This window comes from Larus michahellis, chromosome 1 (genome assembly GCF_964199755.1).
Source record: "Larus michahellis chromosome 1, bLarMic1.1, whole genome shotgun sequence".
NCBI classification, from domain to species: domain Eukaryota; kingdom Metazoa; phylum Chordata; class Aves; order Charadriiformes; family Laridae; genus Larus; species Larus michahellis.
Window position 1 is genome coordinate 93,630,968 of NC_133896.1, and position 24,272 is coordinate 93,655,239.

The window sequence follows — 24,272 nt, forward strand, 5'->3', positions numbered from 1 at the left end:
ATCAGTTACTAGACTTATTTTCCTGCTGGCCTATCTGAAATCCCAGGCACCAGTAGTTACTAAGTCTGGATATATAGTAGGAAGGACCAGAAGAGAATTAGGTGTTGCTAAAGAATGAAGAAAATGACCATAATTTTTTCTGTTTTGAGCTCAGCTATTTCCTCTTGAATAATTTCATTTCATTCTGATAGATTTATGGGACAGCCAGATAAGAAAGTATTCTGCATGTTCTCTCTTCTACAATGAAAACTGCCCTATGAGTCCTCACTGTTTACCCAAACTTTTATTACGCATTATCAAATATCACCTTTTACAATATGTGAGCTTATAAGAAAGTGCTTTTCCCTTAAAGACAATCCAGATATGTAACAAACCTATTAGAGCATAGGGATTACTAGGCATTTTAATACAATACATTCTTAGGCTTCACCCAACAAAGCCATATGATTTTCATATTTTCAGAAAACTATGCACTGCTCTGAAGTAGTTTTCTTTTACATTATGTAAATTAAATGCAAACTGCTTTATGTATTATTGACTTTTCACTTTTACAGAAAATATTAACTTTGAGGTTTGAAAGCTTTGAAGCAAGCCTCAGATTTTTAATGACCATCTTCCATTTAAGTACTGAAATTACATAACGATTTCTTCAAGAGAAAACAATGAAGTCTCATACTGTAGTTTTCATTGTGGATGAAAGGTATCCCTCTATTAGTCATATATCCCACAAGGAAATTAAGATGTTCTTTGATGCCTTTACAAAAAACAGTCAATTAGACAGAAAGAAAGAAAGAGAGGTTATTTTTCTCCTTAAGAAGGTAAGGGTTGTAGTGACTTATGCCACTATGAAGTACTTCTGCCAATATTTAATCAGATTGTCAATCTGCTTGAGATAACATGGAACCCAATTAAACAGAGACCTGAGAATTTGCTCAATGATGATCACTTAAGAAAAATTCAGACAGAAATGTGGATATTATAAACTCTTAGCAGCCAACCACAATATGAATCTCGTTGATCATTGTAAGAAATAGTAAAAAATGGACTGATACCAAAAAAGGTGTTCCTATGCTGCCAAAACATTCTGGAACATTGCATCAGTTTTCCAATGGAAACAGGATATAAAATATAATTTAAAAAAAATCAATACATGCCAAATAAGACACATAAATCAGAATTTATTAAGCAAAAGCTCTTTAGCAAAAGTCCTGAAAACATTTCTAAAATTATGTAAACAATGTAAGAGAGATAATGGAATAACTTAAAGAGGCATTGTCAGAAAAATTTAACCTCATTTCAGAAAGGAATATATTCTGACTAGCAAATCTTGAAAAGGTGTATTTTTCAGAAAATCAGAGCACTCTACAGTCCAACAACTCTGACCAAAAAACCCCATTGCATATTAGTAGAATACTACAATGTTAAAGTAAATTAGACTGCTACATTCTCTGAAATACTGCTTAAAGTTGTCTTTAATACACTAATCATATTGCTCTAAGAAAAATGAAAGATAATTTTGAGAACACTTCCTTCTGCCTCTGCTTTGTTAATTTTGTTTTCCAATTCTTAGTATGGAGAACTTTTCTAGAACACTGTTCCTGGTGGAGACTGGGGAGAGCTGTGGAAGGGGGGAAAATAAATTGCATTTTTGTCAAAACGATGAACAGTTTTTCTAATTTAATTGCTCGTTCCTTGATATCAAAACTGCAACTATATTTATACTATGCCTTTTCCCTTTATACAGATAATCTTAAATATGGACAAGCATAGAACATGTATAGTCCTTATGCCCAGCACTGACTGGCAGAAGGGTTCAGTTTAAGTTCCTACAAAAACCAATCATCTTGAACTCCTTCTCAGAATCCTACCAGAATAAACTACACCGTCCAGGGTCTCAGAAAAGATGGAAACCTCAAAAATTTACAGGAGAAGAGGGAGATGAAACATGAAGAAGCACTAACTTGGGAACATGAGCAGCTGACAGGAAGTAAGCCCAGTAGCTACAAGGCATACCAGCCTGGTCCTGGCCCAACCTTGTCTCAGCTGTCAGTGACTACTAAGTTACAGCCACTGTCTTACATCCAATTTACAGAGCATTGTCCCAGCACGGATCAGTTCAGCTGCTGAGAAAGCTGATCACCTTCTTAAGAAGCTTATGCACATCAGAAGTCTGTCTTTTCATTAGAGTGATTATCGCTCCCCTCCTGACTCAAGGAATCTTCTCCAGCATTCTCTGGTGCTTTCAGTGCTCTCCACTAATTTATGCTACTTACCTCAGCTGGTCATCATCACAAGCTGTTCTCTTGGCACTGCCACCTGATAGACTGGCCATCCTCCCCGGTACTAGCCAATGACTGGCTGATGTTCTGTCAGGTCCTCTTTCAAAGCAGCTCTTTTTAGAGAGGAATGTGTGCCCTGTGTAGCCCTCGATGAACATTCACACCAGAGGAAAAACACTAGATAAGTCCTTCTTGACTTCTGCAGGATGACTTCTCCCAGCAATGAAAACTACAGCTGCCGAGCGTGCCTCATGACTTCATATACAGTCCCCCTCTCCCTCCATCAGCAAGCACAAATTATTTCCAACCAACCCTTTTTTTCCCCCACTACTCCCTTAATGTTTTGGTATTTTTGCACAGAAGTAATATGAAATGTCTTTATTGACATACAAAGAAGACCAGGCTCATTTAGTGCCCCTCCTTCTCCAGCGGTTGAAAGCAGACTGGCCTTTCTGAGGGGGCTTCTGGCTAGCCAGCATTCTCAGAAAATGTCGGGTTGCTTTTCTGTCAGTTCGCAAGGGAATGTTATAGCTGAGATTATTGCTTTAAGTCATTAAATGCACAACATAAGATTTAGAGAGCTATTCAAGAAAAGTAATTTGTAGCTGACCTGAAAGCGTGCCTAAAACAAGTGCCTTAACAGAAGCACAGGCTAAAGCTATGGACAATGAAGAAAAGGAGCTGTTTCCAGCAGATCAAGCAAAGGATGTAAATTATAAGCTATTTGGCCTCTGGAGGTATTTACTCTTCTCCCCGAACTATATATAAATTTGGAGCTCATCAGCTCTGTAAGACATGTAAAAGACATGTACAATAGCAGCAATCCATGCAATTTGCCGTTCATATCATGTGATGTGTTTGCAGCTTGCACTGGTTTGCAGCTTGCACTGGTTGTGCAGTTCCCCAGAAAGATGTGAGCTGGGTCTGTGTGTAGCAATAACAGTGTCTCCCCTGCAACATGGACTGTTTGAGTGATTATATACCAGGAAGTCCTAGGAAGGCAGAAATCCAAGATGACCTCCATTACTGGGATTTCCAGTGTTTAACTTAAACATCTAGTTTAATTTACTTAAAGTGTACGCACAGCCTTTAGGGCTGACATGAGAGAACAGGAAATACTGTAAATTACTAACTGGCATGACTACGAGTCAAGTGAAATATATAGCAGCTCAATACATCCAGACAGTTTTTCCTTTCGGGGTCTTGGTGATAGTATATCACAACATGAAACTTTCTCCTATTCAAACTAGATTCTCCACATACCACACAGGATCATTTCAAAAATTATAGATGCAGATCCTAGCAGTGAATGAACCAAACATGGCTGTGAGGCTGATTCTTGTGGTCCACCTGGTTTTTAAAAGTGTGATTTAGTTTCAATTTAAATTAAGAAAAATCTTCTGTTTCACATATATAGCATCATCAGTCAACACTTATTTTGAATTAAAATCAATTGGTCCTTCTTATTTTATGTTTTAATTACTTATATAGAAGAAAGTGAAGTAGAGCTGAAAATACATTGTACATAAATCGCATAGAAACCTGGTGACAGCATAACAAATGCATTGGAGTATTAAACTCCATTGTTATTTAGGGATATCTGAACAAAAGGGAATATTTAGGTAAATTCTCAAAATACTGCATGAACATTTCCATCTCTGAATTTTTTTCCGGTTGAGTGTTATACAGACTGCTACGATATTCTTTGTTGCTTTAAGACTATCCTGCATATGCTACATTTAAAGGTTATGACAGGACTGCGTAGGTGAAGAATATCTAATGAAGAGTGTAATAATTAGAACTTAGTTCTATTTTCCATCAAATTAGTCAGGAGCTGAATGTGACTATTCCGTTTATAACTACTCAGTGAATCATATCTAGCAATAAATTCTAGGTTATGAATGAAAGTCACAAACTATTTACAATTAAACACTGTGAAACAAGAGATCATTTAGCTCACATGCCACTGTTGTCTGTTTCCTGACTGAACTATCAATACTTGCAAACAGTAGGACCACTTGAAGGACTACTTACTTAGGCCTCTTAACATAGTCTGTAGAGATCAATGTTTTAAAGAAAGAGACAGTAAAATGAATTGCTTTACAGGAGGCAATTCAATACATGTTCCTTACAAAGGAACAGGAATGAAATATAGAGTCAAAGCAGTGGTAACAGATACTTTCTAGTGCTATACATCTGTTTGCCCAAGTCCCTTTTAAGTTCAGTATCTCAGATGATTATTCATCTTACCCAATCAGTTCACAAAACAGTTGTATTTGTCTTTATGTTGCTTTAGCTACAAGTATTCATTACTGCAAATTACTTAGATGTGTCAACTGGTTGGTGGCCCACTGCTGCTTTCAAAGTGTTTACGATACCTGCATTTTTCATGATGTCCGTTACCTGAAATATTATACTTAAACAAGTTACAAGAATAAGAAAGAGGAATACAAGAAGACAAAAAAAAAAGTGAAATTTTACGAAATGCACTGAAAAACCATTTCTTTCTCAAGATACTTTGGTTTTGTCCCTAGCTGGGTCCCTTTTTTTTCTTTGGATCTATTGGCACATTCTGAAGCATCCTGATTTTTAGAAATTGGGACTGATTATTAATCCTCTAAAGTGTTAAAAACTAAAATATAGAGTGCAAAGCAAAGCACTACCATTAGCGTATTTGGGTCCTCATCTTCCTTCTTCCCCTGTTAAAAACAACCAAAAGTAAAATCAGGCTGTTCCTCTGCTTCTTCAAAGGCTAGAAGTTCCTATGCAAAACTTCCAGACAGGTGAAATAACGCTATAAGCCTAAAGTTAGGCCCATTGTTGAATTGTGAGCTTACTATTTCATATGAATGTGCAATCACAATTGTAATTAATAATTTGCAGCATTCCATAAATACTTCTTTTAAGACACAAATGCTTATGTTAACTACACAAAATGTAGTGACTATATGAGCATTTATAACGGGTGTTAACAAAAATTATTTACAAGCAGTTAATTCAAACCTAAAAGAACCTAGAATAAATTAGAAAAAGCATATTCCAAACCACATTAGATGCATTACATTTTATTAGACTAGTAAACTTGGAGATCTCCCTTGAATAAAGGCTGAATTTATGTATTTAGATAAAAGCTTATGAGCTTATCATGAGCCCTTCACAAGGACAGTCAATGTATACAGCATGCAACACGTCCTTTGGGTTTCACCAGTTTTATTTCTTATAAGTAACCTTCTTACAACTCCATAAAAGATCATCCTGGCCGTTTCAACATGCCGTAACATATATGAAAAGACAGCTGCACGGTAACTTCCTATAACACACGCTGCAGGCATTTAAATTCACACCCTCAGTAACTCAGTGGCTGTCTGCCTTAACAGCAGCACAGCATCACGTTAACTGGCATTACTGGAGCTCCAGAACAACTTAAAAGTCGCTCTTGAAATCCCAGTGTGCAAGGGGATGGCAACTTTTGTAGCTTGTGCTACTAATAATTTGTTTAACCTTCAAGATGACAGAAAATTAATTTCATTCCTTTTGGACAAATGTTTTGACTGTAAATTCATTGGGATGTCTTGCATGTGGGAACAGGATCCCTGACATTGGAAGTGGCCGACCCTCCCTTGCTAGATCTTTAGTATTACACAACAGTAATGCAGTAGACTGAACAGGTGTAACGTGTAGGCTTGGATCAGGAAAAAAAGATGGAAATTTGCTTCTTTAAAAAGAAAAAAGATGCTGGAAGAAACCAGCATACTTTTCATTGGCTTAGAATTTGTTTCTGATGCCAACTCAAGGTCATTAGACGACAAAAATGAGAATAAAAGTTCCACAAAATCAGTGGAGTGAGCAAATTAATGAAACAGGGTTGGCAAACAGACTCTGGCTTTCATCTTTAGGGGAAAGACAACGTACATGATTTTTCTCTTGTCTACTGGCTTGTGAAATCACTATTTTTTATTTGTAATACTTCACTTGTTCTCCATTAATTTCTTTGAAGGGTAAGTAAAACTGGAGTTGTAATACCAAGGATAGTGACAGTGATGGGCAATACAGACCGCTATAATAGGTACCGAGTTTCTTAGCAATAAAAGACAGACAACATATAAAGAATGGAAGAGGGAGATGTTCTCAAAAGAGAAAGTTTTTGATTTATTTCTTTCATTGATTTTGTAGCAGCTGCATTAAAAAACCCAACACCTAAGGGTAGAGTTTCTCTCATCCTCTCACCCAACACTGAAGCTATAAATCGAAAACACAGTTTTTGCCTCCCAATCTCATAGTTTCAAAAAAGGACTTAGATCAAAGATGAAAGGCTGAACCTCATCTTTTGCTAAACAGCTTGACTTTACGTAGTTGCTAGAAAAGTAAACTAAAGATATGCTAGTATTTGATCCCCTGTTTGCTGCAACATACACTAATCTGTGTTTATATCATATATTCTTACTATAATGAGTTTAAAACCTATTTTACACCAATATCGATCAAGCTATTTCGAATGACTCTACTACCAGGATAATACTGAAATACTGAAATTAACTTCAAAGTAAAAAAACACATGCATTTTTATATGTGTATACTTTTTCCATGTATACCCACTTTTTTTCTAAACAGCTTCCATCAATTAAAATCATGTAGACTTATTGGACACCAGCTGTTCTCATTTGTTATGCTTCAGTAGACAGGGACTCTGTGATTAACGGTCCTTGTTTTTCTGCAATCTGTAGTCTCTCTTCTCTTCCTGCTCATGTACTGTTTAATGAGATAATCTCAACACTGACATTACTAGCTCTATTTCTGATTTACTGGAATAACGCCCAGAGTTTATTGTGACAGTAGGAAAAGTATCCTAAATCATCGCATTGGAGTCTGCTTGAAGCTGACATGTGCCTGGGCAGGAAAGGGGTGGTGCGGTTTCCAAGAAGCAAGTGACTTACTGCAGCAGAATGGCTGCATGTTCTCCACTGCTTTAGTACACGACTGGAAATCTAAAGTAACAAAGGTCAAAGGATAGATCTGAACAGCACTATGAAAGACGTCTCAAAACTCGAATTTGAAAACTTCAAAAAGTAAACACACGGAATTCCTGTAACGATACTCTAACTGTGGGAAGCTGAAAATTCCAACTGACAATGTAGACTGTTTATGCTGTCTGAACTTGTTTAAATTTTAAAAGTCTTTTTTTGCTCTTGTCTAATATGACTATGTATGATATGAAGTAGATGATGCATTTTGGTATTACAGTATTGGACTTCTCATTTGTTATGACTAAGGCCATGAAACACGGTTGTTCAATGTATGGCTGTGTATATATTTTAAATTTTGCTATCCAAACCCGGCCTTAGAGCAATTTGGCAACACAGCTGCTACGTGAAAATAACATAACATGTTACACTGTGTTTTCTCAAAAAAGCAGTAATCTACTGACAAACATCCTTTGGTTTCTACAAAGCATTAGAAACAACAAGCACACTGCTCAGTGTATGATCTAAAGTTTTGCAGCGTGTAACAACATTATGTCTTCTGCTGAGAGCTAAAGGATTTTTTTCTGAGGGAAGAAACAAACACGTCAGTTACCCAGGCAGACAGTCAGAGATGGCCAGGTGACATAAAAATTAGATAATTCAGAACATTTTTTACTTCCATATTGTAGTAAAAACAAAACTTCACAAAGATGTTTTGCAAAATGGAATTTTGAAGAAATACCTGTTTTCTCATAGAAATAATAAAAGGAACTACTGCCAGAGTGACACAGAGGAAGAGGTAAATTGGAAAACAGGGTTTGTCAGGCCAGAGGGCCCTCTAGTCCTTGTACTGATGTGAAGTCCGCAGACAATTGTGCTAGCTTTGCATTTTAATCCTGAAGCTCTGTGGGTCATGATTATTTCATGTATGTGTGTGCGTATGCACGTGTACACACATGCGCACACAGATATATGTGCATTCACATACATGCATATACATACAGCAAATTCATAAAGTTATTTCATTAGCTGTTATAAGTAAATTTCACCTTTCAAACATTTTAACTATGCTGTATTTGTAGCCAGAACATCTGGCCTACTACCAGCTAGAAACAGTGATTTTGGTGTTTCAGAGTTGAGAAATTTCTTGTTAGAAACCTTCACTTGATATGCTTTCCACAGACTCAGATGAAATCACAAGACTCCTACGTATTTGCCAAAATATTTTATGTAAAAAGCTTCAAATAAAGTAGTAAGTCAAATGAACAGCTCAGGGGTGGACTGGGCGAAGTGGAGGCTATCTCCACTTCATTTGGTACAGTTTTAGCAAAAGGGAGAAAGTAATTGTTTGTAAGTCATCTTTCACCGTTTTTGGTCCTTGCACTATTAAATACATCTGTTATCTCTAAGAGTAATTCATATATAGCTTACCAGCCATTTTCTGTCAACCTGTGTTTAATGCACCAATGCGAAGAAAATGTGCATTCATTTGCAAATGATTGATAACCATGAAATAGAAAAACATTTGCCAAATTATTCTACATGCTTTGCCATGTGTTTTCTTAAGTCCTGGATACATGCTTTTAAAATGAAGACATATATGTAACCAATGTAACATGGCAACTGTATTTGCTGTTTTGAGACTTTTCTGAGAAGTCACCAAAAATCAAATTACTATATTTGAAGGGACACTTTATCAGGGAGTGTAGTGATAGGATGAGGGGTAATGGTTTCAAACTGAAAGACGGTAGATTAAGATTAGATATTAGAAAGAAATTCATTGCTGTGAGGGTGGTGAGACACTGGAACAGGTTGCCCAGGGAAGCTGCGGATACCCCATCCCTGGAAGTGTTCAAGGCCAGGCTGGATGGGGCTTTGAGCAGCCTGGTCTAGTGGGAGGTGTCCCTGCCCATGGCAGGGGGGCTGGAACTAGATGGTCTTTAAGGTCCCTTCCAGCCCAAACCATTCTGTGATTCTAGGATACACTGTGCTAATGATATTGTTGCATATTTTAAATTCGCATTATAGAAATATAACCTTTATGTACAGAGCTGTGTAAACATAGATCTTAAATATCTTAGACAGCTCTATTTGCCTTCAGAGAAGTTGTTTAGCAAAGAGGTATAAAAGCAGATACTGTGGCATAACATACTTAAGGACATTTTTAATTGAAATGAAACTGAAAATAATAATATTGGCAGAATCCTGGTGGACTCAAAATTACTTTGGGGAAGACTGTGAAAGTCACCATTAAAAAAAGAACAGACATTCTCAAATTCAAGGTTGGATCTGCATATAAACAGAGATCTTTCTAATATTCTAGAATGAAAAATATGTCTGGGACTTCTGTAATCAGAATAGAGCTTATTGCACCATGTACAGATTAGAAAAGAAGTATTGCTAAGGTAGGTTTACCAAAGATAGGCTATTCCAGAATATTCCTACTGTACGAAATCTAGCATATGTCAAAATTAAATACAGCATTTATAAAAACCATCACTATAAAATTATATTTTTAATGTCTCTTGATTTTACTGAAAAAGGAAATATTTTACTGGATATTCGAGGGATTCTCAAGTATTAGTTTTACAGCTGATCTTGTAATTTCATAAGTGATCTTGTTACTAATACTAATGAAACCTCTTAGGGACACAATATTGCAGAGGAAGGACAATCTGCACAAGTAAGAGTACAGGAAATAGAATAAAATTTAAAATGCAAAGGGCAAGGCCTCAAACTTCAAAGAATAAGAGCTTCCACTTTAGGGTTGGAACTCATGATACAGAAGTGATGGAAAAAGATAATTTCAATTTCACTTGTCTTGCTTCCACTCCTAAAGGCTTGCACTGAAAAGCAGCACATTCCCTGCCAGCTAGATAGACATCAGGGAAGAAGTGTAATGGGCGTATTAGTCAATCACAGCAAGGCCACAAGCACTGATAAGATGAAGCCACGTAAAGGGAAGATGTTATTATGGTATGCAGCAGTAAACATATTTCTGCAGAGATTACAAAAGAAAATGGTAATGTCAACGTCCACAGCACAGATGGGACTCTATGTAGAATATGTTTCCCTGTCTAATCAACAGCTCAGAGAGAACTGATATGAGAAGAAAGGCCATAGAAAAGAAAAGGGAATGAAGACATGCATTTATAAAGGAAAACACAGAATCTTGACTTTTGTAGTGGAAAAAAAAAGAAAAAAGCAGGTTGCGAATGGATATGAATGAGCTGTTTAACTGCAAAGGAGAGACAAAATATTTAAAATGCATGACAATGTGGATACCAGAAAATCACAATAAACGGGAATAAAAGAGCCATAAAAATAAATTTAGTCTTGAAGCTAGAAGGTTTCTTGCCATCAGAAGGATGAAATTAGCATGAAGCAATTTTCCCTAATAGGAGGAGTAGTGGACTTAAGCTCAAATAGTTATATAATAGTGTCACGATCCTGACTGGGAGATCATTACATGTGGAGGAGTTAGTGATCCACACAGCAGCTGACCTGAGTAGATGCAAGCCGGTGCTGCGCTGGGCTGCATGTACAGTGTGGTCTTCAGGCTGTAGACCCTTGGCTGCAGGATAAATGCAGCCAGCTTGTTCTATCAGAGGAGCCTGCAGGCAGCTCCCACTTGGTGTCTGCGCCACCTGAGTGGCCTTGCCTTTACCTAACAGCACAGTAGGAAGTTTTACTGTGAGTGTCCTTTCTCTTTGGTAGTAGAAATAATGAATACAGTTGTTTTCATAGAAGAAAAACTTGAATGACCCAAATGGGGTAACTCTATCTATGGATGGGGTCTGCACAGCCTCCTGATGATGCCTGTTTAACAATGCACAACTCAGGGTTCCCAGCATCAACAGGGGTGTAAGATTATATATGCTATTATCTCGTTCTTTATAGTGCTAGCTCTAATAAATAGCACTTTGAATTATAACTTATGGAGTCTGAGTGCTTTTCTTACTGGGATCACAAGGGACCAGCATCTCTTCATGCATGACATAGTCAGCTTGTTCATTATATAAAAGGAGGGATATGAGTTGTCTGGTCTGCAGGGAACTAGACTGAGGAGGTTTCAGTGGCCAGTCCAGTAGCCACAGCAGGACGTCCCTTCAGCTCCAGCCCACTAGAAGGCCCCATATATTTAAGATCTATTTACAGGAAAATCTTAGGGATCATGTGAATTTTCATTCTACTTTAGTGGAATTGCATAATCTCATAAATCTATCAAATCAGAACTGGTCATTCTTGGTATCAACAAGCTAATATATGTTTTGTATTTTTGCCTTTGTCGATTGTTTAGCTAATGCGTGCTGAAGAAAAAAACCCAAATGCTTGTGCTAAACTTCTTTTTATGTCCAAGACATTCATCATTTCAACAAGTCCAGCAAAAGCTTATGGCTCTTAATGATCCTACAGGTCAAGGGTACTATGAAATTTGCCATAACATGATGTAAGGCCCAAAAAAAGAATGCAATGTGATTTTTTTAACAGAAAAGACAGAGGTGTGTAGTAACTACATGAACATGATTTGGATCAGTCTCACTGGAGAAACTTTGTATCCAGTCTTTTGTCTTTCTGAAGTGCTATTTGACAAAGTTCACTTTCCTGCCCTGCAGTACTAAGGCACAGCCCTATAGACCAGAGGTGTTCTTTATGAGCTTCAGGAATCTTTCCAAGCTCAATAACTGCATACTAACAATATTAATTGGTTATTGAAATCCCTGAGCATCATTCTTTCAAAAGTGACAAACGCTGCTGCAAGGCCACACCACACATATTTAATATTTATTTTACGTGTTTGAGGTCTGTGCTGTGTTTATACTTGGCAATACACACTTCATAAGGCAAAAAAAAATAAAATATTCTGTACAAAGAAGTTGTAAAGTAAAACTTCTGCAAGATGTGGAAGCAAATGCCAATCAGCAAGGTGGCTTCTTTGGCTTTCCTCAGTTTTTTCCATCATTAACCTGAGAAAGTTTAAATCCTTTCTATAAACTGTGGCAGGACTGTATGATGATCCCTGCTGGTTTTTCCTATCCCAGTTGCACTAATCTTAAATGGGAAACCTACGTAAACTGTAGTATATTTAAAGCTATACTTCCTGAAGTCTGCTCTGACTATGTTAAAATAATTAAGGTCTATAATAGTTTTCAGTGCTTTAGCTTAATCCTAATGTTCTTTGCAGCAGATAGAGACAGTGTCTAGTTCCAGTAGCTGAGTTATTTATTTTGCCTAAAATGTCTACTGAAGATGAATCTGGCATCTCCTATGACATCGAAGAATGAAAAGCAGGGACTAACATAAGGAACATCACCAAAATGTTATCCTTCAAAAGTACTGAAAAGATTCTTATGGAGTGTTTCCAGAGGTTAAAACGTTTTACCTGTCCGTCCTATTTGTAAATGGAACAGCAAATCATATATTATCAACCATATGCTACTGTCAAGCATGTCTTTGAGCAACTGTGTTACCATTACAGCTCTTGGCATGGGGCCAAGCACTGAAACACATTGCTTACATTTATATTTTCTTGAAGGTTCTTACTGAATTGAATTACATTCCAATCATAGCAATAGAAATTTTATGTGATAACCTTATATTTTGATACAAGGCAAAACCATATAATTTGCTAAGAAGTCCAGAGCATTACACTATAGAACAAAAAATATCAGTTTGCCATTATGTCGTATTCTTCAGCATTCCTTCTACACTTGCTGCAGAGACACCTAGTAAAGGAGCTGTGAATTATCAGAGACAAGTTAATATTGCTGAGGTTGCATCAGCATTACTTTAACAACAGGTCAGAAGAAGAACAAAAAATAAATCTGGAGAGGTTGCAAACTACGACTTAATGGCTACAAAAGTGCCTTCTGTTAGTGAATTATTATTCATAAAGCGTTCAGTGTCTTAGTACTGAATGCTACATGGTAAGTGAAAGATAATCAGTGTGCTGCATTTAAGAGTTCTTTGGTCTTTACATCCACGTTTTTACCAACATCTGAAGAAAAGAACAAACACGGTTTTTTACTTTTGCGGGAGGCAAAGGGGGAATATATATATATGTATACGCTTGGGGAAATTTCACTCAAGTAGTTGCATAAACACATACAGAAACACTGCTCAGAGCATATTTTAGTCCATTATCCTGCAATCTTAAATGTCAAGAAACGGAAGAAAATTGCAAATTAAACAGTTCAACAATGTGAAGACTGGTGCACTGAGTAATAGCCAAAGACTTAAGTAGCGTTCATCCATCTAACAGAATCTAACAGCTGTCTGGTTCATGCATCAAATATTTTGAAAACCCATAATAAACTGATTTGACATGAAGGCTAATTAATTTAAGTCAAATTAATCAAGAATGTGGACTAATAGAATTATCTTCTCCATCACAAGCAGATAAAATATTAGAATTTTAAGTAAAAGTGCATTATATTGCGTGACTTCATGAAGTAAATTTGCCAATTGTTCAGAAAAAAAAAATCAAAACCAAAGGAGGCAAACATACTGTATGAATGAAATTACAATTTTTATAAATCCTCCAGAGAGACATGCAAGTAGAAAAATTTGAAGCAGTCACATACTCCATTTTCATAGGTAAAAGGCATCTGAATAATTATGTGTTTGGCTCTGTAAAAGCTGTCTAAATCTAAAATTAAATTAAATTACAAATGCTGTTCTTGTGAGAACTAGCCTTTGACTGTCTAAACACTTCCCTATATGGCCTTTTTCAATACCTTGCTGTTTTCTGAAAACATGCATCAGTATTTTAAAACCTATTCTCTGTCAACAAGCATTTCTCCCCATTTAAGAAACATCAAAACCAGGTAATTTTGGGGTCTTAAAAAACTTAACAAACTTAAAACAAGAAAAAAGAAAGAATCTTTCTCCCTTAACTATGAATCTTGCCTTCCCTTAACCTCCCCTTGCAAGAGAAGAGGAGAGGATGAAAATAATTATTTTTTTAACTGTTCCGACAGTGAAGAAGACATTAACTTTTGGAAGACAGACCCTTGAATTTCCTGAAGAAAATCAATTTTGATCTTATTGCTTTATCAGCATCCCAAATTCCCTTTACATCCATTTCGCCATAAATTTCTTATAGCTAAGGCAACCATTATTTGCTGTTTCTCTGAGCATCGCGTAATTCATAACGTCTGTGCTCTAACACAAAAAATATATTCAGAAAAAAAAGGAAGCTCCCTTTTAGACTTAACTCTGTTAGGCATTGTCCTGGTTCCGGTGGGGATAGGGTTAATTTTTCCTGGTATTCCATGCCATGTGAGCCACGCCCACCCTGAGCTGCCGGGGGAGGGGGCAGGAAGTTGCTGCTTAAAAGCGGGCTGGGGCGTCCTGGGTCCAGTCCGGCCGGCGAGCGGCGGTTCCGTAATCGCGTTTGTATATTCCCCTATCCGTGTTGTTGTTGTTGTTTGCCTGTTCCCTTTACTGTCCTGTTAAACTGCCTTTGTCTCAACCCAAGAGTCTTGCCTTTTCTTACGATTCTTCCTGTATTAGGAAGGCGCGAGCGAGCGGCACGTGGTTCTTTGTTGCCGTCTGAGGCTAAACCACGACAGGCATATATACAGAGAAATGTTCCAAATTAATGAGAGGGTTAATTAGGGTTTTAGCCTTACTTTTTTGCCACTTCCCCAGAGGCTTATGTTGAATTTTACATACCAAATGGGTAATCAAACTTAGAAAATAGAAAGTTAGATGATTTGAAATTGATTGAAATGTATGTTAAAAGAAAATATAATAAAAATTAAGAGATTTCATTCATTTGATTTGAAGAGATTTCATTTCATTGAATACAAAAAACCAAAAACTTGGGGCAGTGCTAGAGAACCCTGAGAAAAAACTGCCTAAGAAGTTATTTCTGCATACTTATTGAAAACTCTTTTTTAATTCAAAACTGGACTTACTTCTTTGATAATATTGTATAGCACTGTATCAGGATATTTGCCTCATAGCCTTTGATGTGCTAATAAAAATTACCTAAATGGCAGTTGTATTGGTTACTTAAAATATGCATAATATTTGGGTTTTTTTACTCACAACTTACTAGACTTTGACAAAAGGCAGCATAGATAGCTATGCATCTGTTAAAAAAACCTACATCCTCAGATCCTTTTTAAACCTCAGTTCAAAAATGTCATTACACAACATTTGTTTTTATGCAAAGGTTTCCAGTACTCCAAATAACTTGCTTCCAAATATTTTGCCCAATGTTTTAGGCTGTCAGAAGCAAAAGAAAATTTAGGTTAATGTGATGATAAGTGTTTTGCTCTTAGCAAAGCCTATATGTGTGTGAGTTTATTTCATAAAGAAATTCTGATAAAATTTTGACCAAGATACGATGCTAGTGTCTCTGAAGAGAAATGACAGGCAAACAGGTGAATAGACACTGTGTTCTTATAAGCATTGATTCCTTAAGTTGTACGGAAGGTTGCTAGCTGGGAGAGATAGACCAAGATGTACTGGAATAACACCAACAATATTTAGATTTATCAATGACAAATTGTGGATAATGTACCTATCTGATGAGAATACCAAGATTCAAATATATCAACATATGTAAAATGATGACTTACTGTCTAGAAGTAGCTAGCAAGTGAACATACAATTTGTCTTTGCTATAGGTTATAAACTCTTTGGAATCAGGACGTATATTTTCTAAATTATTATGTAGTACTTCCTACAACAAAACTTGCAACTTGGTGACATTTAAATGCAAACATGACAGGTATCTGAATAATAAACAACAAAGTCTATTTCCATAATAATTTTCAGATTTGCTGCAGCTAAAGCATTGATGAGCCTGTTTACTTCATAGTTCTGGTAAAGCACTGAGATCTTTCACCACTGCACAAGCAAATATATAAATATCTAAACCAAGTTGCTGCACCTTAATAAACACTGAATGTATATACTAAGAAAATCATAATATCACTTAAAACTTCCAGACAAAACCATACTATGTATTACATCTAGGTTTTCAAATTTAAAAAATATCCATCCCAAAGATGAAGTACAGAATAACTGTATTGCTCAAGGACTCAAAAAAAACCAACTGCTGCATTTATGCACTGAGTCTTGGTCTTCTGTCTACTGGCTTAATTCCTCGATAGAAACATGGAACTTCTCAATTTTAAGAAAAGTGTAGCATTCAAGCTCCATAACATCATAGAAGGTTTTACTTGAATGACTAAATACAGATTGAAGTGCTCAGTTTCTGTTTGAGTTTGAAAATTACAACCACTCATTTAATCTATTTTCAGTAGAGATTTCTACAATTAGGTACTGATACGATAAAATTTAGAAAAACAGTCTCTGATTCATTTGACATTTACCATAGTTTCCCAAATTCATAATTTATTTCTGCTAAACTTCCACTATTTCACTAAAATAAAACCCTTTCAAGGTACAGAAAATAATTATTTCCCGGGTGCAGTCAGCTGAGGTACTGAACAGCTAGTACTGATCAGCTGAAAGGATCACAGTGCTGGCGTCTGGTCTTAAGAAAAACAAACACACTGTTGTTCACACCAGTTCATGCAAATAGAAGGTAAAATGAAAAACATTTTGACAAAAAGCAGACAAAATTTTTCTAGTTCTGGGAAGGCTGCAGAAAGAGAAAGCAAAGTTTTTGTTCTATGGAAACAAGACTCAAGCAATGGAAGAAAAAATTTCAAGACAAAACTATACCCACCTTTAGAAAGGCAAACTAACAGGCATGTATTATGAGAAATACCGAAAGTAAGTTTGCGGGTTTCATGATATTTTTTTTTTCTCATATAGTCTTACCTTTCTCTGTTAAATTTCAGAGAATGTAGGATAGCTGGTCGTTTCTGTCGAAGATTCCACAAATGAAGTGCATCATCTGCACTTGCACTGACCAAAGCACCCTAGAGCAGACACAAAATACAGCACAACATATTACTTTTCTGCAGATCCCTCCTTATTCTTGAGTGATCCTCCCTGTTAATGACCTACCCATAGAAAACATTGTTTATGAAAAATGGTTGGTTTCTTCTAGAAAAAATATGTTTTACCATAAATAATAGTCAATTTGAATTGATCTGGTAAATGTAAATATTTCAAATTAATACAAGATCAGACAAAGTTAAATTAAAACTCCATCAATTCAAAATGAAAATTAAAGCTTTGAACTGAGGTTATACATGTGAAGTCTCATGTATTTCCACATAAGCATAGAGATCAATAAAATGGAGAACAGACAACACTTACTTAAAAAGGTGAGCATGAAGGATATAACTAAAGGATAAAGGGATTAGTGCACACAGATACACACGAGTGACAGTGCCAAGCACAGTTTAGTAGTCATATCAAGATGCAGATAAGAAAGTAGGGACAGGTAGCAGGGGTACAGGACCTAGGAAGAACTATGAGATGTACACAAAAGGACTGCCTTTATCACAGATCAGAAATACTCTGAAGACTGGTGCCCCAAAAATGGACATCTTCCAAGGCTGAGACCTCTAGCTGCCTGGGCAACTTGAAGTGAACTTTATTCTACCTCCTTCCTGCTGTCTTTCTCCTCACCATGGAACAGTGATGCCATGTGAAAATGGACGGCAGAGGAAGCTCTCTACTGCTGCTGCAGTGGTTTACTACATTTACACCTCAGATCAGGTCTAGTACAAAGGATCTATCCCTGGGTATTACTATGGCAGAGAGGAATTAGATATTGCCAAAACAGACGGCAATGCTTTACTCTGAGGAAAGGTGAGGTTGTAACTGAAAGATCAGTGCATACCAAGTATAACTGACCAGTAAACTTCTCTTTTTGCATCTTGGATTTCCTTCCTAATCCTAGCAACTGTTCTTTTCAATGCTGAGATATGCATAGTAAAACAGGTCCTGCTTGACTAACCTGATCTCCTTCTAATGATAAGGTGACCCGCTTAGTGGATGAGGCTGTGGATGATGTCTACCTAGACTTTAGTGAAGCTTTTGACACCGTTTCCCACAGCATTGCCCTGGAGAAACTGGCTGCTCATGGCTTGGACGGGCGTATGCTTCACTGGGTAAAAAAAATGGCTGGATGGTGGGGCACAAGGAGTGGTGGTGAATGGAGTTAAATCCAGCTGGTCGCCGGTCACAAGTGGTGTTCCCCAGGGCTCAGTACTGGGAGCTGTTCTGTTTAATATCTTTATCAACGACCTGGACGAGGGGATCGAGTGCACCCTCAGTAAGTTTGCAGATGACACCAACTTGGGCGGGAGTGCTGGTCTGCTTGAAGGTAGGAAGGTTCTACAGAGGGATCTTGACAGGCTGGATCAATGGTCCAGGGCCAATGATATGAGGTTTAAAAGGTCCTGCACTTGGGTCACAACAACCCCATGCAGCACTACAGCCTTGGGGAAGAATGTGTGGAAAGCTGCCCTGTGGAAAAGGATGTGGGGGTGTTGGTCAACAGCTGGCTGAATATGAACCAGCAGTGTGCCAGAAGAAGGCCAAATAGCATCCTGGCTTGTATTAGACATAGTGTGGCCATAGGATTAGGGAAGTGATCGTCCCCTTGTACTCAGCAGTCGTGAGTATTGTGTTCAATTTTGGGACCCTCACTACAAGAAAGACATTGAGATACTGGAGCATGTTCAGAGAAGGGCAACAAAGCTGGTGAGAGGTCTAGAGCACAAGTCGTATGAGGAGCAGCTGAGGGAACTGGGGTTGTTTAGCCTTGAAAAAAGGAGGCTGAGGAGAGACCTTATCACTCTCTACAATGACCTGTAAGGAGGCTGTAGCGAGGTGAGTGTTGGTTTCTTCTCCCAAGCAACAGGTGATACGACAAGAGGAAATGGCCTCAAGCTGTGCCAGGGGAGGTTTAGATTTGATATTAGGAAAAATTTCTTCACTGAAAGGGTTGTCAAACATTGGAACAGGCTGCCCAGGGAAATGGTTGAGTCGCCATCCCTGGAGGTATTTAAAAAACATGTAGATGTAGTGCTGAGGGGCATGGTTTAGTGGTAATTTAGCAGTGCTAGGTTAATGGTTGGACTTGATCTTAAAGGTCTCGTCCAAGCAAAACGATTCTATGAAACGAAATTTCTGAAGGTAAGACTTCTCTAATGCAGTGTAATCCATGCATTAATTCTCATCTCCCAAAGAGTTTGGACCAATATCAGAGAGAAACTCCACCACAGAAATCAAATTAATCCTATGTATTAAGGGTTCTGCTGGTCACCTAATGAAAAGAAAGAATGCTGATTCAAACCTTGGCCTCCCTGTTTTCATCCCTGCCTTCCTCTAAAGCATTACACTGGACTGATTGTTTCTAAAGTTTCAGTCCTCCCTCCTCAGTTTCTGTGGTTCAGATACTTTCTCCAAACAGGTGTAGAAAAAAAGAAATATTTATCAGGTTTAAAAAAACACAAAACTAAAACTCTTTCCTTGAGAAGCTCTAAGATCTCCACACTTAGAAAGAGGACTTGAAACTGTGAAAAGTGTTTCCTTATATCATGGAAGAAAATTAATTAAAACTGAACTATGATTAGCTTATAATTTGGCCAAGTTATGAGGTTCTAGAAAAAAACCCAGACTTACTATGCTCCAGAAAGTCATCTCGCCTATTACCATCTCCAGAGATCTTCCGCACAGAGCAAGCTATAATCTGTCACTGTCTCTTCATGTTGTCTCAACTTGATTTCGACAAGCCATTTACAAAGACTAAGCATCTTGGTTTGATTGATGACCCCTGCAATTGCTTTTCCTTGCTCCAAGTAGCAGCATATCCCCAACTATTGAGTTTTCAGCCAAAACCCATCAATATATTTCCATAGAAAGATTTAGGTCATTTATTAATTTCTATTTGAAACAGGATTGTGCCGCATATTTAGTAATTTAATGGATTTTATATCTACCTGCACACATTCATATATTGACTGCCTTTTGTTCAGTGCTTTATACTGATGTATATGAAGATAATACTTTTCCCTGAGTGCAGTTCCATAAATAGTCTTCTAAAAGGCTGCATGGTGAATGTCCTCTGGATGTATGCCACTTACTTGTTGGCAAAATTTGTCAATGTGAAAAGTTATATCACTCAATTACAATACATGAATTGACTTATTCAACGAAATTTATACAGAAGAATCTGAGTAAATACGTCCTTACCTCATTGATTAAGAACTGGAGCTGCAGAACTGCAGCACCACTTTCATGTTGGCAGTAGCAATCAACACCAGGCCTGCCCAATCTGTTGCCATCAAAGTCAAGGATTCTAACATTCCTGTTATCACCAGAAGTAAAGAGGGAAAAAAAAGAACTACCAATTAAACTCTGATTAACCTTTCATTGACCTCAATTCTTCTTGCTTTCTGTAAAACAAAAGAATCCATGCTGACTTTCCACTGTTCTAATATAAGTACCAACATCTTCAGGCTGAAACACATGCAATTGTGAGTGATCTGTTCTTGCCTGGTTTTTTTGCCTGTGGAATAAATTGCATGAATTAATACAAAACTTCAGCATGACACATCTTAAATTTCTTTTTATACATTACTGGCTCACATAACACATGAATGTATGAATGTATCAGATTTTTGTACTTATTAATAATTTAGGACTAAGGTCAATAACACAATTTTGTAGCAGGATTTCTTTTTTAAATCTGAGAAAATGCTTTTTAGAGTGAGTCATTTCACACTTACATAAAAGCTCACATGTAACTATTGCTCTCTGTCTCATCAACCGAAGTACAATGCCCAAGTCTAGCTATGAACTACGTTCCCTAGTCCAATCCCCAGTCTGAGTGAAACCACGGTTTCACTGCTTCTGTCAACCCAGATAGTTCACTTGGAATCAACATTGACACACTGCTTTGCAGCAATATCTCGTTGTCCAGATAGATCATTAACATAGCTTTCTATCTGTTCTCTTTAGGTTTTTTTCTCTGCATGCTAAATTGCCATCTCTCTAACTTAGATGGAGGTCTTTCCCATCTGAGTCAGAAACTTTAACAAGAAATTGCTTTTCCAGAAAATTATCAAAGATAAAAAATAAAAAAAAAAAGAGTGGAATATGAAGTATATTATTAACAACCATGTTGTATGAAACACATGAAACACCTTCATATGTATTCAAAACATCAAGATTATGATCAGAAACAAGATTTTACAACATAAAGCCTTATCTACTTGTTATACACGATCATATTAGGATATTTAAAATCCTGAACAAAAAAGCCAACTGTCCACCTATGCTGCAGGCAAATGTCAGAATCTTTACTTTCGCTTTTACAGGTGAAGAGACTTGTAGTAAACTATTCTAAAATTGGCCTGAGGGAAGGAAAGTTCATAGATTAGCAAATTTGAGGGTTAAAACTTTAAAGTATTAAGTAATTACTTTTCCAATTGTTAAACAAGCAGTTGAATGGAGACCACTGACCTTGCAAGACCCGAGGTTTACTCCTGATTTTGCTAACTGGTCTACTGGATAAAGTTAGGGGGGAAAAAAAAAAGTATCTTTTCTTCCCTGTTTGTAAGCTGGAGACAAGTGTTTTACAAAAGAATACAGTACCTCCTTTGACAGTGATCTCAGTGTACTGGTATCTACAGATGAAAAGCTGTGTATAAGCCATCATAACTACATTATAGGACAGCAAGGCAGAGAAAAAAACTAAGTAACTCTATTTGCCACTTGTTCCCAAACTGTAGCCTGAATACGACCATAACTGATAAAATAAAACCAAACTGTGCATTATTTAAATTTAAAAGCCTATTAAAAAAGCCTATTTAAAATGGACAATAAAGATATGTGCACTCGCATCCTGGGTTGCATCAGAAGAACCACGGCCAGCAGATCGACAGAGGCGATTCTCCCCCTCTACTCTGCTCTCGTGACACCCCACCTGGAGTACTGTGTCCAGCTCTGGAGCCCTCAGCACAAGAAGGATGGGGACCTGTTGGAACAGGTCCAGAGAAGGGCCATGAGGATGATCTGAGGGCTGCAGCACCTCTCCTACGAGGACAGGCTGAGAGAGTTGGGGCTGTGCAGCCTGGAAAAGAGAAGACTCCAGGGAAACCTTTTAGCGGCCTTCCAGTACCTGAAGGAGCCTACGAGAAAGCTGGGGAGGGGCTGTTTGCAAGGGCACGGAGCAATAGGACAAGGGGCAATGGCTTTAAACTAGAGCAGGGTTGGTTTAGATTAGACATTAGGAAGAAGTTCTTTACAATGAGGGTGGTGAGACACTGGAACAGGTTGCCCAGAGAGGTGGTGGAGGCCCCATCCCTGGAGACGTTCAAGGCCAGGCTTGATGAAGGTCTGAGCAATCTGATCTAGTTGAAGATGTCCCTTCTTACTACAGGGGGGGTGGACTAGATGACCTTTAAAGGTCCCTTCCAACCCAACACATTCAATGATTCTATGATATATGGCAGTCTGGAATACTTTTTAAGGATCGATGGTAATCCTCTGGTCCATTTTGAATGACTGCTCTGTGGCACTCTTTTTTTATATTATTCCCCACTACTTGTTGTAAGGTGAGAGGAAGCAAGACTAGCGCCAAGACCAATGAACCAATCAACCAACCAACCCACTCACCCACTGGGGATTTCAAACTGAGTAGAAGTTTTAACAGGTAAGTGTTTTCCCTTTAACTTGCACTTTATATTCAGTATAAATACATGGCAGTAGCTAATGATTGTCCTTAATGAAAATTACCCTAGCATTGCCCCGATTAAGTGTCTGTCACCCTTCAGCATCAGTATCATGCTAAGTCAGTTTTCTAGGAAATATCCTAACAAAGTAGATGATTTCATTTAGCGTATCCCAAACAAACAAAGCACTCTCCAATAATTCACATTTATTTGCATAAACGTTCAGCCTGAAATACTTCACAAATTACTAAAATAAGAGAGAAATTGTGCCGTCTGCTTCAGTCTGGCCAATTGCCCTGAAGTAAGGACTGATGGCTTAAATAGCAGCATTATCACTGACTGATGGTCGTTTTCAAACATTCTGGGAGCTGCAGTGAGGTCCTTCGAGCAGAAGGAGCTGAAGAGATATGATGACTTGGCACACATTCTTGGCACTTTAGCGCATCTTCTGCAAATTCTGTGCTTTGCTGCCAAGCATGGAGGAGTACAACCTTACCTCATCAAATCTTTTCATACCAGTGTACTCTACCACGACATACAGCACAAGTAGCCATAGTACAGGCTTCGGACTGAATTTATTCTTTTACTTTTATCTTTTTATTAAATAATGACTCTGCTATCAGGGAGAGTGGAATATCTCTGAAGATATTAAAAGGGGGACCTAATACAGATATATCTGAATACCTCAAAGTAGACATCATGGGTTTCAAGGATAAATGCTATCTTCTCTCTCACTATCTTCCCTCTCTTATCAGTATGTTGGATCTCCCAGGGGCCTTCACAGACATGCCAGATTATCCTAATTTATACATAAAAGGGAAAAAGATGAAAACTACATCTGGATGTCTGTTGGGATCTAGAGGGAAACAAGGAGAATCAGAATTATGTGCATCAAGCAGTAAAAGTGTAACAGTAATAACAGTCTAACAGAAAAAAATTCATTCTGGAAACAACATTTAATCCTGGTTTTAAGATCTGTATATGTGAAATAGGATATTTTGCTCTGTATTCACTTGTATGCAACAGTTTTTCACAGAGAATTTCAAGATCCTGTTATTCCAAAGCTTACCATTATTTGAAAAAAAAAAATAAAATCAGTTGTTAGGATGCCTAATATTAAGTACCTGAATTCAGCTTCCAAGATGCAGACTTCCATGACAGCATAATACATCACTAACAAAGAATTTACACCCTCATGTCTTGGGCCATTCCATCACAAATTTAAGAAAATTTCCATTTCCCAATATTACAACCCGATTCAGATTTTTCCTCCAGATCCTTTTGGTCACTTGTATAACGATCAGTTAGTATATATCTGGTATTGTCGTGTCATATTCATACTGTATCTTGAATGCCTGATGTCCGAGCACATGCATACATGGATATGTTTTATTGGAAACCAAAGTTGCCAG

The 24,272-nt window shown here is 37.5% G+C and overlaps 1 protein-coding gene across 8 annotated transcripts in view; it reads right to left on the bottom strand.

Annotated features, from left to right (window-relative positions):
* STXBP5L (syntaxin binding protein 5L) overlaps positions 1-24,272 on the bottom strand; it is a 205,921-nt gene that overhangs the window by 111,883 nt on the left and 69,766 nt on the right. For all 8 annotated transcript variants that reach the window (XM_074593571.1, XM_074593588.1, XM_074593561.1 and 5 more), the window contains 2 exons: positions 20,378-20,459; positions 17,045-17,145 (listed from right to left, as the gene is read on the bottom strand). In XM_074593571.1, the coding sequence (XP_074449672.1) occupies positions 17,045-17,145; positions 20,378-20,459 (183 nt within the window). The remainder of the gene's footprint in view (positions 1-17,044; positions 17,146-20,377; positions 20,460-24,272) is intronic.